Source organism: Aspergillus terreus, genomic scaffold (assembly GCF_000149615.1).
Source record: "Aspergillus terreus NIH2624 scaffold_8 genomic scaffold, whole genome shotgun sequence".
Lineage (NCBI taxonomy): Eukaryota > Fungi > Ascomycota > Eurotiomycetes > Eurotiales > Aspergillaceae > Aspergillus > Aspergillus terreus.
Window position 1 is genome coordinate 1,076,223 of NT_165931.1, and position 19,122 is coordinate 1,095,344.

Sequence of the window (19,122 nt, forward strand, 5' to 3'; positions counted from 1 at the left end):
GGTAGTATGGGTGGGCAGAGGCAGGCCGGACGATGATATACCAACCTACCTTCAGTTGATGATGATGAATTTTGCTTTATAGATCTATTCGTACTTGATTTCTGCCGGAATTGGAAAGTGATTGGAGTCGCATACCCAGTCTCGGTTTGAACATACTATTGAATGAGTAGTCGCGTTTTCTACCGTAAGCACTGAACCATGGAGATAGGAGTGGTAAAATCCAAACCACAGACAAATGGGTATATCATTCAACAAGTCTAACTCTAGTGACAAACCAACCCGAAACATGCAAATCATCGTCTCTTTTTCCCAACAACCTTGGTAAACCCATCCTCATCCACCTCCGGCTCCGCCTTCTCCTTCGGAGCCCTAACCAAAGCAGGCGCTTCACCCATATCCATATCCACATCCTCATCGTCATCCTCCTCGTCATCATCATCACTGGACTCCTCCTGATCCTCAACCCGCCGGAACCCAGCAACCGCATTCCCCTTCTGCTGACTCTTCTGCTGCCACGCCTCCCACATCGCCTGGATAGGCGCGAACTCGCCCCGCGCCGCCAGCCCCCGAATCTCCATGATCTGCGCAGCCACTGGCGCGGCGCTCTCGTCGTCAACCACCACGTCAAACTCGTCGTTCATAACCTGGATCAGCACGTCCTCGAGATCCTCGGCGTCTGTCTCCGGTCGGTCGCTCAGCATGTCTGAGATGGCGCCGCACAGCCAGTCCCGCTTGTCGGCGGAGGTCGGGCCACCCCAGTTCGATTGTACAGCGAGGTTCATCGCGGGCCAGTCGTTGATGGCGAGCGTGATTCCCAGATCGAGGTAGGCGGCTGCCGTTGTGGGCTGTTGTTGCTGAGGTTGAGCTGGTTGGGCCATTGTGTTTTGGTTGTGGAGGTGGTTTTGGTGGTGTCGGTGGGGCGGGATCTTTTGCGGTGGTTTTCAATGGGGGTGTGATTTGTGAAATCTCGCAGATAATGCTATGCGAGATAGGGCTGGAATGTAGCAATTGCTGTAGGAAGAGTGTTGTGTCTGCAGCTGGTGGGGGTCATTCGGAGTCCGTCAATTTTTGCAAATTCTTATCGCGATTAGATTAGATAAGGTCAGGTGATATCGATTATATCAATCACGTGCTCACGTCTCTTGTATAGCTTCAAGTACTGTTTTTATCCTCTTTGATTTAGACGTCACAGGGGTTGTTGATATACAAACGAAAGAATGTTGTTGCCTGGAGAGGATGGATGGCTGTTGAAGACCTTCGCAAACTATGGCCGAGTGTCTCTAAAGCTAGGTTTGAAACATCTACTCCACACTGCAATTGTCTGACAAATATGATGTTTATGAGGAATATGGAGGACGGTTCATTTGGTCTATTTGAAGGCAAGTCGATCAATTTAAGAGCGTCATAGTACATTCGTTGAAAGAGGGATTACAGTACTACGGCTTCGAGGCGCCGATGGTAAACGAGGTTTCAATTAGAGGTGACAATAAGACGGAATCAACAACTATAACAACGCGATAATTAAGTACATACAAACATAGTCAAAACACATCACAGCTCCTCCTCCACAGTTTCAGCACCATTAGTCTCCACCTGGGTATCAAACAGCTGCCAATCCTTGAACTGCAGATCGACCTGGTCCTCATTACTCTCAGCCTTGCCTCCACCGAAGGCTTTGAGGTCCCATTTCTCGACGCCCTCCACACCCTTCAAGTCCTCTGGGAACTCGCGGAAGAGATCTGCGTTAAGCCGCTCATACTCGCTGTAGTCCTTGGGCCAGTCACCCAAGCGCTCAGCCGAGAGCTTGAGGAGCTTCAAGTGGTTGCGGACATACTCGCCGGGGGTCAAGGCACCCGCGAGCAAGCCACTGTCAGAGAGGTCCAGCTCAAATGCCGATCCATCCAGACTCATGCTGCCGTCCATGTATTCCATATCGGCAGTGGTTGGGTCGCTAAAGGCACGGAGGATGTTCTCGTGCAGCGCAACGCTCTTCTTGTAGTAGCGCTTGGCCAGTTCTTTTCCATCCTTGTGGGCTTGGTAGCGCTGCGCGATGCCGGTGTACACCTGTGAGAGCAGGACAGACATCTCCAGCGTGCTGGGGTGACGTGCTCCGTGCACGCGGCGGCAGTTGTAGACCACGTCTTCAGCCAGGCGTAGAGCGCCAGTGGTGTCCCCAACAAGGTAGCGGACCATAATGAACCGACGGCCAAGGGCCAGAGTGAGGCTTGGCTGCCAGTTGCGCTGGACCTCGCGACTGTTCCACAGCATGGTGAGGAGCCACGCCATGGTCTGGTAGTCCTGTTGCTCTCCCAGAAGGCCGATCAAGCTGTTCAGATGGTCGATGTCTACCTGGGCAAGGTTGATCTTCAGCTCTTGAATGACGCGGAGTGCGTCTTGCATGATGATCGCAGACGTCTTCAGGAGCTGCTTGTTGGCGGGCAGTCGGACAGCCAGATCGCGGCCGGAGATGGTCATGCCCAGGGTGAATACAAATTTCACTATGGTAGGAGAGCGATAGTTATCCTGGGCGGAGATATACTTGAAGGACGCGAGAGCCAGAGCACAAGCAGCATCGAGCTTCTGGGCCTGGAGGAGTTCCACGACGCGGTTGTTGGAAACAATGCCCACAGAACGGACAAAGTTCTGCGACCGATGGGTGGTCAAGTACTCCAACATAGTCTGAAGAAAGATGTCCACCTCAGCAGACTCAGTGCATTTGATCCGCTTTCCTTCCGTGGAGAGAAAGTAGTTCTTGAGCCCATTGAAGACATGCGTGGCCGACGTATGGCGGTTATTCTTGACCAAGAACTGATAAAGGCGAGACGCAGAAAGAGTAACGGAGTGAAGAGTGCTACTCTTGGACTTGACGGCCATCCTGAATTCCTCGAAATAAACGTACTCGGTCTTCAACGTCGCCAGGATCTCGGTGACACTGGAGACACTATACCGCAGACTGTGCTGAAGCTGGGCGAGGAAGGCCAGACTGTGTTGCTCCTTAGACGAGAGATTGAACTGTACCTTTTCCACATTGCTGGTGTCCTTCAAGATGATCTGGCGGTAAATCTCCTCGCTCAGCTCGGTGACCTTCTCAGTCTGACCGATGGCAATGTAACTGGAGGCGATACTAGCAGCAGCACGGCTCAGTGTGGTAACAGACGTTTCCGAGGTAAGGATATGCACCGTAGCCTCCTTGAGCTCCTTGACGGCAGTCTTGGTCTCGTTGGCCTGCACATACAACTTGACGATTTCCTCCATCTTTGAAAGGGACTCCTCGTGAGCCCAGCCATAGGTCTGACGCACAGTGGTGACACGCTTCTTCAGCACCTGCACGGCACGCTGGTACTGAGTAGAAGAGATTGACTCACGGCGCTCAGTCGAGGTGACCAGGGTTGTCTCCTCCTCGTAGATAGCCTCCAAGATCGAAGAGACCTCTTGGAGATCAATTGCTGTCGTCTTCATCTTGACAAGCTCTTCGTACAGAGCAACGGCCTCGGACTCATAGCGCTTGGATTCCTGGCAGAGCTTCGCCAGGGTGTACGTGGCCTGGACAGTGACCGATGCCGACATGCCAAATACGGTCTTACACTTGGCCTGGTAGTCAACGGTGACCTTGTGCAGGGTGGTAAATTCGGTGCGGGTGGCACGAAGGCATTGGGTGTAGCGATTGAAAACCTCCTGGACGAAGCTGTGATCTTCAAACTTGGAGCTCACCTTGTGTTGCTCCAAGAAAGTCTGGAACAGAATCACATAGTGGCGTAGAGCATCCGAGTACCGTCCCTGGTTCCAGAGTTCCGTGGACACGATGACAAGCGGTTCAAATGCTTCAGGATGGCAAGTAGCAGAGCCCTTGTTCAGCTTCTGAATAATCTGCTGGTAATAGTCGATGAAGATAGGCCGGGGACGAGTCAACCTCGCCAGAGTCCAGAGCTCCTTGATAACAATAGTGTGCTCCTCTCCATAATGGGCAACGTAGTCATTCAACAACTCTTGGTGAACGTTAATGATCATGTCGGTCTGAGATGTGAGCTCAAGGAAACGCAAAAGGTCTGCAACCACAGTTTGCCGCAGCTTATCATCCACCTTCTTTCCAAACCTCATGGCACGGTAGACACGCACTCGGGTGTCCTGCTCCTTCGAGGTGCGACGACGGGAGCGGTAACATTGGCAGAGACGACCAGTCAGTGTCACACTGTTTTCTAAATACTTAGGCGGAAGGGTCACATCCTCCAGCAGTGGAGCAAAGAGGGAAGGCCAAACGACCCGGAGGATACGCTTGATCACTCGAGAGGCATCCCGCCAGCGATGCTGGGAAATGTACATCTGTACCAAGTTCTCGATTGCGGCAAACGAAGTTCCGTCAAGAGTAGAGATAGAAGAGAATCTCTCAAATACTAGCTCTTCAAGAGTCGACTCAGAGGTCACAGTTGTGGTGGTGACAGTTTCCAATACCTCCTTGTGAGTAGTCTCAATGTGCTGCTGAATCTCCTTGTAAACTGAAGTCTCGGTGCGACGAGTGCTCTGGAAGTACTCCGAACAATACTTGTAGACACTCAAGGCAGCCGTCGACAGGCCAACTGTCTTCATCACCTGAGCAATCTGTTGGAAGTATGAAATGGACGACTCGCTGGTGATAGACGTGGTCTTCTGCTGGACATCCTGCCAGAAACTTGAAAGAATCGAGGAAACCTCGCGGTCCCTCTTCTGTGACTTGAGGAACTGTGTGTATACGAGAATGGCCTCCATCTTTCTTTCCTCCCAGAGTCCAGTCGCCTGCATGCGGTGCTCCTCACTTGCTCGCTGCCAAATCTCAACGAAGGTGCGCTCAGCAAGTTCATATCGTCCTTCAGCTGCGTAATTCTGAGCTAGTTGCAGGGAAGCCTCAAAGTCGTAGTGGGACTCGATAACCTCATCATGTTCTGCACTGAACAGTAGGAAGGTATCACCAGTCTTGGTATCAACCTCCGTCGGGGCTGTTAAGGAAACATCAAGATGTCCGGTTGTGCCGTGGGCCTCGTACTCGGTTTCAGTAATGACACTGATGGCTTTCATAATCTCCTGAGCCTTTGTCTCTTCCTTGATTAGCTTATAATGCTCGGAGAGCTGCTTAAGTACGGTGACCACATTCTCGGAGGTACTGCCGTAGTGAACCTTGTAGCACTCGACCAGAAGAGTCAAGCAGCGCTCTCTTTGCATCATTATTTCCACCTTGGAGTTTGTGACGTGCTCCACCGTCAATTCGAGAAAAGTACTAGCCATGTGCATTGTCAAAGTATGCTTGACCGTCAACAATGTTGAGCTAGTGTGGGCAGCCTGGTAGAACAGGGGGATCGCCTCGGCCGGCCGCCCCAACTGGCGATACAGCTGGGCAAGAAAGATGATAGATTGGAGCGTAACCACATGGTTGTCGGTTAGTGTCTCCCGACAGACATTGGCAATGATCATGCGGTAGTATAGCAACACGGCGGTGGGCAAACGCTCCCAAACTGTGTTTTGAAGGAGGACCACAGTGGTTGAAATTGGCAAGTACTTGGTGAACTCCTGGGCTGCCTTAGCTCTTCCACCATTGACGAAGACAGATGTCTGTCTAAAATGGAAAGGCCAGTATCTGAGAGCAAAGTCGAGAAGAGGGTGTTTGCTGAGGAGGATGTTCGTGTCATGCGCATTCAATGAGGTAAGGGAAGGCTCGCGTTGCTCGGTGACGGTTGACTTGATGTAGACGAGGAGTCTGATGACGAGGTCTGCGTGGGGGTCTTTGACATTGGGCACCAGCTTTCCCTTGGCGAATGCCTCAAGAATGGCAGAACGGATCTGACCATGGCGCAAGTACACCAGGCCATCGCGCACGAAGACAAGGGACTTCAAGAGTCCCAGAGCCTGATCACCCAGGACATCAATTTCCTTTTCGGCAACAGTCTGCTTCTCAACATCCACTGCAGACAGAAGAACCAGCTCTTTCATCTGCAGGGGTCGTTCAGCAATTGCCAGCCAAAGAAGCATGTGCTTTGCCTCGGCCGTCACCTTAGGATTCTGCAAGGCATCAAGCACAAAGTCCAAAATAGTAGGCTTCTTTTCAACGAGAGTATCCACAACCTTGCGGAGACCCTCGGGCTTTCCTTCGATACGAGCACGCTTGACTGCAAGCTTTGCCCACAGGAATGAGCTGTTCGCGGCCTCCGCAATGCGAGCCACAACCGTCTCTTGCTCCATATCAGACATCGAAGCCAAGACCTGGTTCTTGAAGTGGCTGCGGATAACCGCGGAGATATCATCGAAGATCAGATCGTCGCTGATCTGCACACACGTCAAGCCCTCTGTTGATGCCGGTCTCTGTGATCCGAGCGTGATCAACCGGGCGTTGGACCCCTGCAAAGTGGCAGTCAAAAGCTTCTGCATCAAAACACCCTCGCCGCAGGAAGCCTCATCAACCCCATCAACCACCAGAACCAGGTCCTTGGCTCCTTGAAGCCTAGCCCCCAAGGCTTCCCCGAGCGCAGTCCACAAGATCTGGTCGTACTCTTCCTCACTGGTACACAGCTTTCCACGCTGGAATGCATCAGTTAAGATTTGGAAGAGTTGAACATTGCCAATGCGCTTTTCGAAAAGCTGGCATAGGATAGTGCGGGCGACAGCACGGGCACTGGTCTCTGCGGGAATTCTGGCATCTAAGGGTTATAGTCAATAGCTGAACAGTACCACTTTTGCAGAGTGGGGACTCACTAATAGGTATAAACAAGGCGTTGTAGGAGACACCTCCGATGGGGTGCTGAAGGTGGTCGACAATCACCGAGGCCAGAACAGTTCTTCCTGATCCTGGCTTGCCAGCCAATGAAAGTGCTCGCAGGTTACTTTTCAGGAACCGTCCCAGGTAGGACGACATCCAGAGGCAGGTAAGCTCCTCCCGCTCATGAGCAAGATGGGACACACTCTCGGCAATGTTATTAAGGACATAGTCATCTGCCGTCAGCCAGGACCGGATTGATTGAACCTCAGAAACTGCAGATGACAGTTAGACTTTACTTTCCGAGTTGGACGTCTGTCTGGGATGAACCCACCTCGGTCGCCATCAACATTATCTCGCAGAAGCTGGTGCCTCCACATAGCAATGGCGATCTTCTCACATCGCTGACGGAAGGTTTGGATCTGGCTCGGGAAGGTACGGTAGATGTCAATATGAATGCGCTTCCGGTTCATTTCACGAACTGCCTTGTGGAAATGGGACGATACACTGGCGACGAGAGTCACCAGGTCTCCAAGAGCCAGAACCAACTGATCACGAATCTCCTGGGTGACGACAAACAGTTCCGCACGCTCGAGGAGGTTGGCCAAGGTCATCGAGGTGCTATAGAAGAATCCGAAGGAGACAATGAGGGCCTGTGCATTTTCCCTGCCGAGCTATTGAGGTTAGTTAGTATACGCTCAACTGGGCGATTGAAACCATTAGAAACAACAAACGGAGACTTACTTCGAGAAGCATGTTACAGTATCCGTAAGCGAGCTCGGCAGCGAGGAAGCTATCACCTGCGAAGGGCTCGATAGCTAAGTCAAAGGAGTGGATTCTCTCAATGAACAGCTGGGCCCACGCAAGCACCTTGTCATAGGGACTTCCCTCAGGAGGCAGAAGGCTCATACGCTGGCCCCGAATCCAATCCAGCAGGGATGCATAAGAGACGCCGTTGATGAACTGTGACGAGGCTGAGGAGCCCAGTTCATCTCCATTGCGGCGTTTCAAAGACTCCACCACACTGGTAATGTTAGTTGTCCTGGAGGTCATCCGTTTCGAGCTCAGTCTCCCAAGAGAGAACGAGTGGCTCATTCCAGCGTTGGACAAGGTGTCGCTATCTGCGAAGCTGGAAATACGTCTAGGTCCCGGCGAGAAGAGACGGGGAACATTGGCCGGAGTAGGGGACAGGACAGAGGGAGCCATGGTGATGTGTTGTGGAGAATCAATGTGAACAGCAGTATGGAGTTTCGGCTTGATCAACTCAACTTTCTGTCTGGGAGGAGACGCCGTGTGCCGGACTGGGGGCTCAGGCTCGTGGGATGCTTCGATTGAGGGTTGGCAACACCTCAAGAACTTGCAGATGAACGACAATGTGGCGGTTCAGGAGATTAAATATTACGCATATGGGGGTGAAACGGAGCGCGGCGAAGAGGAAAAGTGGCGCAAATCTCGGGCTCCAGCCGGGTTATGAGATTCAGATATATAGTGCCGTCCAAGGCAAACATTTGCCCAATCGGGTAGACCGTGTTCAGCTCGCAATGATCTTGGGAGGGCTGGGAGAGCATGGACTACTGCTGGGTGTGGGGTCTTCAGCCATTCTCCTCACGGAGAGATACGGTATGGGATCTCGTCCAATGAATTCAATTTGCAAGAGGTGGCTACTGAGAGTCAAAGCTGATCCCTCGCTTGGGCACAGGCTCATATGAGGATCATGGAGGTGTTATCCATCTACTAAGATGCAGTCGGGGGTACCAAGACCTGTCTCGTCCGCAGAATTGACCGCTCAAGATGCAAAGATCTTACCCACAGATAGCTGCTCCTTCCCTTTCCTTGGGACAAAGCATCACTATCTGTGGGACGACAGGGATGGAATCGAGGAAGTCAAGGAATCCACCTTTGACATCCACCGAGACTCCTCAGCTCCATGCATGGGACGCGCATTCTTCGGAACGACTGTTTTGCCTTGATAATGACGGTCGTATGTACTGTATCGTCGAGCTTCCATCCCTGTTCAAATCTTCACATGACCAATCACTGCGTCTGGACCGACGAGCTGCAGGGTATTGACTATCGTAGACCCATGTACCACCGCACTGGTTTGGGAACTATGCAAATATGTCAAAACGCACTACTTTGCGGAGCTGCATGGTTGAAGGACCGGAGAAGTCCGGTATGTATATAATTTTAGACGAACGAATGGTATGCGGGCTGTGCTCAGCTACCCACCTCCCCGTCGGGTAAATTTGCATGTCTCTCCTGTGGTTCTCCGCATGGGTGTCTCAATAGACATGATGAGGTGGGTAAACCACAAGTTCGCCGATGGCCTGGTCAGACTTGATTTTGCAGAATGTGAGGAAGTGGTGTCCATAGGAGAGGTCAAACGTATTATGATCCAGCGTAGGAATGACCGCCAGACAGGTCGCGGAACAAGTATGAGTATGGCGTACTTGACAGCGCGATGTGACACAAAACCGCTCATAAGTGTACGGAATTTTAAATAGAGTTTCCCAGTGATATTTGGAATCGACAATGTGGTGTCTGGTGCTTACTGTCGTCTCGTGGCCGGCCGATCTGATATCCGTTCAAAACGTGCCAAAACGCTAGGAGGCAATGTTCCCCTTACGGGCTCTGTTGGCAATCATCGATGTGCTATCATGTCTTGGACACCGAAACTGTAGTAATATACCGACCCTCCCTGGATCAGTGTTTCTGGGTATCATCTCCAGGGTCTCATTTGGTCTTGGCGATGCCATGAGATCAATGATGCGGAGGACCCGGTGGGTCGAGAAAGCAAACATGTTCCACATCAGCTGTGGAGGAGCTGAGGGGAATTGGAGCGTATTCCGCGCCATTCTTGCTTTTTTTGCCGAGGGCTGCCTGGTCTGGACATGGTTCCAAAGTACCGTGATGATGGGGAGTTCGTGACGGACATGCACGAGAGTCTAGGCCTAATAGATCCCGGAGTCAATGTTTAACCTAGCACTCTATGGCCCGGATATGATTGGTAGACGAGTAGGGTGTTCGTGAGATACCGCATCTAGAGGATCGCATTCCTAGTCATACCCCGAGCGATCAGGTCGCCCCAGGACGAATCGGGACAAGTGTCTGACCATATAGGGACATAATCGATTGATCCGCCACCACGGACCGCAGTGGCATAGCTGAACAAGCACTGAGTACAGACAGAACCGAGCTCCGATCTCAGCTAGATGGGAATATCCAGAGACGGATTTGACAGCGTGAGTTGGGAAAGCGGCAAGCTGCATGGGACGACGCTGTTGTCAAAACGCCCCTCGAGATGCACACAGAGCAACGCGAGTACACAGTAGATCGTGACGAAAGGAAGAACAAAGGAAGAGCCATCCCACAGCATTGGGTCACCGCTGGGAATTCCAAATCTGACCCTGTCTGTACTCCGTACGTGCAGAACGCGCAATGAGAGGGCAACACCCCCGCTCGAATCTGTCCCTTTCAAGCCGAAACTGCAGATAGGTGGGTCATCCCAGCGCTTCGCGTTTCGTTTGGTGGGAAGAAGAATCGTTCATCTAGAGGCCATAGGGAGGGTCTTTCACCCGGGCGGGGTAGTGAGTTAAATCTCTTGTCTTCACACCCACTGGAGTCAGAGATGTTGTCGGATGAACATCGACCCTAGTCCTGATCGGATGGGATGGAAGGATGAATGGAAAGTCTGCTTGGCAGCGGCCCGCCCGTCCCGCATTCAGTCCCACCCCCTAAATAAACAGTTCATCTACAGTACCGAAATCTCGCACTTACTTACCGAGATACAGTACTAGTACTACGTAGTACAGGCATCTTTCTTCCTCGGACGAAAAGAGAGGCATAACAAAGAACTAACCCTGGCGCCCATTTTTACTTTTTCATTGCTGAACGGTCAATCGGCCCGATTGACGACAGCCAATCAACCCTACCCGAATCAGCCACTCAGCCAGCCGCCTTCCCAGTTGCCTCTCAATCGAGAATAACACGGATGGCAACGATAAGTGCAGTGGTTAGCCTAGTAAATATCTCAGTTATATCCACCTAATGGGCCGAAATCAGTGCCTGGAACCCAACAGGGGGTTGTCCATCCTCGTCTTGATCTGCGGCGGGAACTGTCAGGATGTCCGCTTGTTTGGTGCCAATCCCATAGAATACCCTCGTAGGAAGCACGGGAATTACTGTGGAGCTCTTGTCTACGGAGTATTTCCTTTTTTACCAGATATCCACAAAGTCCCAGGTGAGCGGAACTGTCGGCATTGCAGACATGACTCGTTTTGCATGACATCCCCCAGAAAGATGAGTCTTATATAGACAAGTGGAACAGACTCCCCCTGCATTTTTAAGTCTGCCTATGTTCTATCATTCTCTGAAATTAGTTGGTAAGACGGGTTGTTTGTCCGATGTCCGTGGTGAATTGAATGTGCAGTGGTGGCATATACACTGTGATATATATCTCAACAATGAACGGTCCATCTTAACATATGAACGACCACTGATTTTGAGATTTTGAGTAGGCGTACGGCGTGTTGGACATGATTTTGGAATAGTATGTCATCGGAGATGCTTTCGAATTGTCAAATACGTAATCAAATAATCACCACATTCCCCGCCTGGATTTCTATGCAGATATGATGCGCCTGGTATATCCGTCTTGCCTGCGCCGCCTCATGAGAAGAGCCTATGTACACCATAAAGAGATCAAAATATGAAAAGAGAAACGACCGTATGTGTCAAACGCCACCCATGTAACCGTCCCAAACTCGATATGATGGAAGATGAATGATCATTTACATAACATAGCTCAGAGCTTCTTGAGCTCTGACGGCCGTGGCAATATGCCAGGGCATCGCGCTCCGCTGAACCGTACGCGTTCCGCGGGCTCGCGCAAGCGTCGCCAGGTCACGATACATTTGTAGAATTTCGCGGAGAACTGTTTCGTATGAAGAGGAGTGCCGTTGCGTGTAGATCAGATTCAGAGTCAGGGTGTACACCCCGTCGCCGTCGGTAGCACCCTTGCGACGAAGTAAATACCCGCTTGCCAACGCAGGACGGTAATCCATCAGATGAGGGGAGCTGTTCAACCGATGGGACAGTGTTACTGCCCATGTTTCGTCGGTGACATCGGTAAGTAGCGACTCGGATTCTGCTTCAAGAGCACTGTCTGTTGGCGTTGGCGCATTCGCCATGCTATAACCCCCACTGGGTGGGGTGGATGCGTTGCCTGTTTGGTCCGGGGAGAGAACACTTGGATTTGGAGTAGCAATCGGCGTGGATGACGTTTGTGGGTTGAACACACTCATTGGGATCGGTAAAGGTGGAGGGTCAAGGTAAAGGTCGGGGGTAGCGCTAACATTGAGCATCGTCAGTTCAACAGGCGTCGCGTTGGCCTTGTTGTACTGTTCTACAAATTTCGTCCACGCTGAAAGTCGAATCAGCGACTGACCACATAAAAAGCAACAGGTACACTCACAGTCCACTTCATCCTGGTCTACAGGATCAGAATTCACTAAGACGATCCTCCATCTTGCCTGTATTCTCTCCATGATATCTTTCGTAGCACCCCAAATCTCTCCACGGACGTCCTGTAGGGTCCGAGATGCGGTTGCATTGCGGAAACGGATGTTGTACGACATCGTCCGTTGAAGACTTCCGGTATTATCAGACCATGCAACACTGATCCAGCGTTGATCTTGACTCCGGGATGACGCGACGTGAAGACACTTCCCTTCCTGCAATGGTGAAGTCTTTTCGGAGGCAAGCCTAAAGTTGATGGACTTGGGAAGGGGCTCTGTAATTAGCACTGGCGGGGCGCAATTGACAAGACTCGTCTGCTGATCTTTAGGCGGACACCGGCTGTATACCTCCAAGGCCAGGTTCAGATATTGTGTTTGCGGAGGCACCACAAACGAGTCTGTTGACATGATGAAATCAACGGGGACAATTTGCAAAACTAGCTCGTCCAGCTGCAGAGTGTGTTGTTTGTCCGCGGCGGCGATATATGTCTGAAAGAGACTCCAAAATGCGGAACAAATGTCTACCAGAGCAGCTGCATGTGCGAAGGGATTGACTATGTAAATGACCAAGTTGTCCTTGCTTGGTGGACTCTTCAAGAGAGCAGATCCTACCAAAGTTAGCGTAATTCCTTTATCGGCCAGATGTATTGACTTACCCAAATTCGCACAAAGGCTCTTCAAGCTCTGCATCGCACTGGAGTAGTCTGCAACCTCATCAGATGAAATATCCCATACGCCCAACCCGCGGTCGAATGCATCGCAGCGGTCCCCGCGAGTATGTTTCCCAAGATTACAACTCGAATATACGGAGCCAAGACGGTCAAGAAAAGCATCGGCAGAATTGGAAGCAATACGAGGATGGATGCAGTAAGCAGATACATCCTTCGGTCCATGAGCGGGCTCCAAACCAAATGTCTCCCAGAAAAGGACCGTTGGCGGCAATGCTTCCAGATATTCCTTGCCTCGTCGGACGCGCAAGTGGGGCGGAGGTAACTTGGTGAGAGATCCTTTCAACGCATCTTTGCGCTGAGAAGGTTGGCGAGAGGAAACACCATTAGGCGCAGGAGATGCAACACTGTCACTGTCCAGCAGCGACACAAACCCGTTCAAATCCAGCCTCTCTATGCCACTCATGAAAGAATTGTCGTCGAGGAAGGTTTGGATAGAATACGTCTCAGATTCTAGATCAGAAATGCTGCAGGTACCATCAAGTTTATGATCCAAAGATGACTGCGTGACTTGGTCAACCAGTAGCTGAGCTATTTGAACCTGAAAATCCTTGCGAGCCAGGACGGGGAAAATCTGGTTCTCTTGAAATGAGAAATAGCCTGCCATTGACCAGTCGGACGAGGTGGATAAGAAGTTCCCCAGGAAAATCGAATGGTCGACTTTGGGAGCGGGTGTCCCTTTGTCGCCTTCATTCGTCGACTTGGCTTGTGATAGCGCCAAGGAGTTTCCAGAGTTAGAACGGGCTCGCTTCCTTTTGAGGCTCGAGACGACAGTCTCTGGGGCGTCACCTTCAGAGAGAAAATTGTCACCGTCGTCACTCGAATCGCTACCTGAATCCGAAACTAGGTCGTTCTGTTGGCCTGCGTCGCTTGAATCGTGGACGTCCAACACAACGCCATCGACCATTGGAACCTTTCTGCTTCGACCAGGAAGGCCAACGGTTGGGATGTCGCCATTGGATGTAGAGGGATACCTCAAAGCCCTGGGTTCTTGAATGGTAAATCCAAACTTGCCAGAAGCCCCATATTTCTGGTCCCAGGTAGATATATCCTCCTTGAATGCGATAGGATTGTAATAACTCTGGCTCCTGCCTTTCCTAGTCGACGGCTGGACATTTCCATTCGTACCGGGGAAAAGAATCCGCTTAATCTCGACGGGACTCAGTGGTGGGCTTATCGTCTGGTTTTTTTCGGTAGGACTTTGTTGTCTGATGGGGCTGTCATGAACAGGTGAGCCCCCATGATGTGAGCCTGTGGGGTTGTCCGTGTGATCGACATGGGGTATGTCAGGTTCCGGCACTGGTGGTCCTTCCGTAACAGGAGCCTCTGGAGGGGCTTCAACAATGGTAGGCTGAGTATTCGGTTCAGTCAGTTCCATCATATCGGACAAAGCCTGGGCGCTATCGGGTACATCTCCGCCTAGGTGGTCGAAACCAGGGTCGTCGAAAAAGCTGAAGTCGGCATCTGTAATCCCTTTGGTACCAAAATCCCTTTCATTCATATCACCAAACAAGTCATTATCCTCGTTAGTGTCATACAGGCCCGACCCGACTGTCAGGCCCGCCGATGGACCAAACTCCATTGGAACCGCGCCCGTATCTTCGAGGAATTTGGCTTTGCCGTTACGTTGAAGAACCCCTGACCCAAAATCCGAGTCATCCGCAAAAGTATCCGATGTAGCTGTGGCATTCAATCCCAGTCCGGCAGCCCCGTCTGGTGGCGTAGGGTAGACGAGGCTCGCACTTTGCAGCTCCGGATACTGGGAGGCTCGAGAGAGGCTCTCCAAGCCTTCCAGAACATCTTCGGATAGCGACGACGCGTCATGATTCCCTGGCGGATTGGATGTTGCTTGTTGGTTGGATGGTGTACCTGGGCTGCCCACCTCCGGCTTCGGAAGTTGTTTTCCATGCCAAGTCTGTACAAAGTCCAAAGGGTCAGAGACATCCTGTCTCATCCATTTGATGTCGTCGGAAATTGTGGATTTCTTTCGCCGGAAACAGTAAATATCTGGCCAAAGAATGCGCTTTAGGGGGATAGTTGATGAACTGTCGCTCGGTCGCCATGTTTCACCCGCTAGTCTGGAGTAAAATGGTTCCCAGACTTCAACCATCACCCACGAAAAGTCATCTTCGGGCTCTACCGTCAATCCAAAATTCTTCAACCAGTCCAAAACGTTTGCTTTCCATTGGGTTGGGTCCGTCGTCACGATGTCGTTTTTCATGGGTGGCGCGCCAGGATACGGTGATGATAAATTCGTTGTATTAGGGCTCGTTGATATTAGTCGTGCAATGGTCCCGCTGGGACATAGCCAGAGATCTGTCCAGGGTGGTAGTGCGGCAACGTCGGCGAGGTTGTCACCCGGCTGACGCAATCGCATAAGCCCTGGTTGCGATATCGTTTGCAAGGATACCGTGAGCTTTCCGATGACAGTAAGCTGAACCTGAAGAGTAGCCAAACACGGGACCATAGAGGCATCGCTAATGACTACTCCAGGGCTGTTGTTGGAATCTTTCTCAACGACACTGTACAGGGTCCGCGGTCCGAGCGGGATGGCATTGTTACGCCGAATCAGCTGCGAGTTCAGGGCCCCTGTGACGGCGGAAATGAAGAGGGCATATATCAGCGCCACGCTACTATAGTTATCGGTCCGCCTCGTTGGCGTTGAGGCATTCGGTGGTCGCTGCGACCCAGATTGATTCCCACTTGTGTTTGGTGACTCGGAGGACAACGTCCGGACAAGATCCGCGGCCGGAACACTTCCACTCGCAGAGACTATGAGACTTGGTGAGCACGGGAAGTATGATAACAAGTACATGGTTGCGTCCTTTTCACACTTACCTTTCAGTGTTGACGACCCCACGGCGATCCGGTTCTGCTCGTCTTTGCCATTGTTCAAGTAGAGGGGGGTCAAGTTTTCGAAATCTGGCGTCGCGGAGAAGACCCACAGACCTAGGCGTCGAGGAATACTAGAGACCAAGCAGTCGAGGTTCCGTAGGCGGAGTTCGAGATCCTTGAGGCGACTGAGGTGTCTTAGGATCGCCTGGGCATTGGAGGACGCATCACCTGGCACACTGGGAATGCTCTGTTCATCCGTATATATTCGATAATAGATAGTTGAGAATCCATCCTAGAATTTCCTGTATTAGAGGTTTACCGGAGGTTGGAGCGTGTGGATATACCTACAATGGCGCGAATGTTTGTGATGGATCCTCCGGGAAAGTCCATGGTTCAACTTAGGCCCCGAGGGTAACGCTGGCAGTTCGGAATATTTGCCAGCAAAAATATTACAGGAGAAATCGGATTCATCTCCGGATGTGACGGGTTTCCTCAATATTATTCCAACGGGTAGCCCATCGCCCATGCCACTTGGTAAACAAATCAGCACTTAAATGGAGTTCCCGGAGCCATAGCTCCACCGGAAAAGGAGGGTTGAGAGCAATATCAGGTGGGATATGATGCAAATATCAAGAGAATGAGATCATTATGCGAATATAACATGCAGAGTCCTCGCAATGAACATGGAATATCAAAAGAGAGAGAGATGATGATGAACGGAGGGTGTTCCGATGTCCCCAAGAAATCCGACGGAGGTTGGTTCGGCCCGCGGGGGCCAATCAGTGCTGGAGAGCGGATACAGTCACGTGTCATCCGCTTTATCGATATCGCCCCAAGTTTTTTTCTTTTATCAAAAGTCCCTCCGCCGTCTGTCCACGAGCGTTGATTTTGCTCCTACCTCCCCAGAGCAACAGCGCACAAGATGAAGCTCACGAACCAGTCCGAGGTGCCGGTATACACCATCTCAGGATCGAACACTGCACGGCCGCTGCCAGAGTGGCTTGCGCGACGCAGAAAGCGCAGTTTGAAAAATGATCCCGAATATGCGAATCGGATCGAGCTGTTGCAGGACTTTGAGTTCGAAGAAGCCAGCCAATGTATTCGGGTCAGTGAGGACGGCGAATGGGTTATGAGTACTGGTAAGTGGTCAACAGATGCATTGGTGTCTGAAATCAGGGACATCGGAGTTAACAAATTCGTCGCAAAGGTACCTACAAGCCGCAAATCCACACCCATTACCTCCCGCAGCTTTCTCTGTCCTGGGCACGTCACACAGATGCTTTGAATACGACATTCCTTCTCCTCTCCTCAGATTACTCCAAATCTCTCCACTTACAATCCGACCGGTCCCTCGAATTCCACACGCCTTCAGGCTGCCATTACCGGACAAGGTTACCGCGGTACGGACGTGACTTGGTCTACGATCGATACTCTACGGAAGCAATGGTCCCGTCGGTCGGCGTGAATCAGGATGGCATGGGCGAAGTGTTCCGACTGAACCTGGAGCTGGGTCGGTATATGCGGAGTTTCGAAATCGATGTCGGCGGCGATGACTTCACCTCCGCTGGTGGAGGATCACTACAGGGTGGGATCAACACGGGAGCGGTCAACACCGCTGCCATTGCCGAGGAGAGCCACGGCCTTCTTGCTTTTGGTACGACACTGGGCACGGTCGAGCTGTGGGATCCCAGAGCGAAAGGCCGGGCAGCCGTGTTGCTGCCACCCACGCAAGCCGGACCGGATGATGCGCGGTCTGAAATCACAGCCTTGGAGTTTCACCGGTCTGGTCTGACGCTCGGAACGGGATCTTCCAACGGTCTCATCCATTTGTACGATCTTCGGTCTCCCGTTCCGCTCCTCAAGAAGGACCAAGGATACGGGTTCCCCGTTCACACGTTGAAATTCCTGCAGCCTTCGTCTCACACGCGCGAACAAACCCTCGAGCCCAAGATTATGTCGGCCGACAAGAAGATCATCAAAATCTGGGACCCTCGTGATGGTCGTCCGTGGACGTCTGTCGAACCTGCTGTCGACATCAACTCCGTGGCCTGGTGCCAGGATAGTGGAATGCTCCTCACTGCCAACGAAGGCCGTCAGCAGCATTCGTTCTTCATTCCCCAGCTCGGTCCCGCGCCGAAGTGGTGTTCGTTCCTGGACAATCTGGTCGAAGAGATGGCGGAAGATCCCAACGATCCCAACGCGTTCAGCACCGGCCAAGCTGGCACCGTCTACGACAACTACAAGTTCTTGACGGTACCACAGCTCCGCAACCTGAACCTGGAGCACCTGATTGGTCGGACTAATCTCATGCGCCCTTACATGCACGGTTACTTCGTTGCTCAGCGTTTGTATGAGGAGGCCCGGCTGATCACCAACCCGTACATCTGGGAGGAAGAGCGCGCAAAGAGAGTCAAGGAGAAGATTGACAAAGAGCGCGAGAGCCGCATCCGCGGCAAGAAGAAGGTCGCCGTCAAGGTCAACAAGAAGTTGGCCGAGAAACTGCTCGCCGTGGAGGAGAAGAAGGAGCGTCGCATGGCACAGCGTGTCCTCCGACAGGGAGGCGACGAGCCTGAGAAGGCAGCGACCGACACGCCCGCTACGGAAGACTCTGAGAAACCCACCAAGGGTCTCTTCGGTGACGGTCGGTTCGCCCAACTGTTTGAAGATGAGGACTTCGCTATCGACGAGACATCGCGTGAATTCCAGCTCCTCAATCCCAGCACTGCCCCCGATCCGTCCACCGCAACGACCACGCGGAAGGAGCGTGGGCTCACCGCCGTGGAGCAAGAAGAACTCGATGAGGTTCCTGGCTCCAGCTCGGACGAGTCCTCCGAGAGCGAGTACGAGAGACCCGCGAAGACGGAGTCCTCTAACAAGATCTCCACATCGTCCTACAAGCGTACCCGCCGTCCTCAGCCGCAAATGCAAGTTTCCTCCTCGTCTAATGTGCATTCTACCCGCGATCGCTCGTTTGGTTCTCGCGCTCAGAATATGAAGGCGAAACAGAAGCCGTCCCGTCGGGGTGGCGTTGTCGGTGAGCGGGAGGTCACCTTCACGCCGCACGTCAAGTCGAAACAACCTCGGGCTGCTGCGCCAGAGCAGTCCCGCGAGTCCAGCTTCCGATCAAAGGAACGTCGCAGTGCGTCGCGCAATACTTTCCGGGGGATGTGAACTCTCTCGATACCTGGTTATTGGGACTTGAGGTCAAGGACTTGTTTGCTCGCACAGAGGGGTATGTGTGTGATGGCTCTTTACTGAGATGAGGTCAGGCATAGGAAGAACACATCCTATCATGGAACCCAGAGAAGTCAAGGTTCCACTACTT

The 19,122-nt window shown here is 52.1% G+C and overlaps 4 protein-coding genes across 4 annotated transcripts; 1 reads left to right on the plus strand and 3 right to left on the minus strand.

The window, feature by feature from the left end:
- Window positions 1-51: 51 nt before the first annotated feature.
- Window positions 52-878, minus strand: ATEG_06019 (pre-rRNA-processing TSR2 family protein; the record flags this gene model as incomplete). Its single annotated transcript, XM_001215197.1, has 3 exons — window positions 52-74; window positions 157-191; window positions 328-878. 3 exons carry the CDS (start codon window positions 876-878, stop codon window positions 52-54), a joined length of 609 nt encoding a protein of 202 aa, XP_001215197.1.
- A 673-nt stretch (window positions 879-1,551) lies between these two features.
- ATEG_06020 (NACHT domain protein) lies at window positions 1,552-7,924 on the minus strand (the record flags this gene model as incomplete). Its single annotated transcript, XM_001215198.1, has 4 exons — window positions 1,552-6,662; window positions 6,718-6,993; window positions 7,053-7,392; window positions 7,463-7,924. The coding sequence occupies 4 exons, from the start codon at window positions 7,922-7,924 to the stop codon at window positions 1,552-1,554; spliced, it is 6,189 nt and encodes a 2,062-aa protein (XP_001215198.1).
- A 3,584-nt stretch (window positions 7,925-11,508) lies between these two features.
- On the minus strand, window positions 11,509-16,187 carry ATEG_06021 (uncharacterized protein; the record flags this gene model as incomplete). Its single annotated transcript, XM_001215199.1, has 5 exons — window positions 11,509-12,140; window positions 12,192-12,842; window positions 12,891-15,734; window positions 15,801-16,089; window positions 16,146-16,187. The coding sequence occupies 5 exons, from the start codon at window positions 16,185-16,187 to the stop codon at window positions 11,509-11,511; spliced, it is 4,458 nt and encodes a 1,485-aa protein (XP_001215199.1).
- Window positions 16,188-16,719: 532 nt separating this feature from the next.
- On the plus strand, window positions 16,720-18,968 carry ATEG_06022 (WD repeat NOL10/ENP2 family protein; the record flags this gene model as incomplete). Its single annotated transcript, XM_001215200.1, has 2 exons — window positions 16,720-16,936; window positions 17,005-18,968. The coding sequence occupies 2 exons, from the start codon at window positions 16,720-16,722 to the stop codon at window positions 18,966-18,968; spliced, it is 2,181 nt and encodes a 726-aa protein (XP_001215200.1).
- Between the last annotated feature and the right edge of the window lie 154 nt (window positions 18,969-19,122).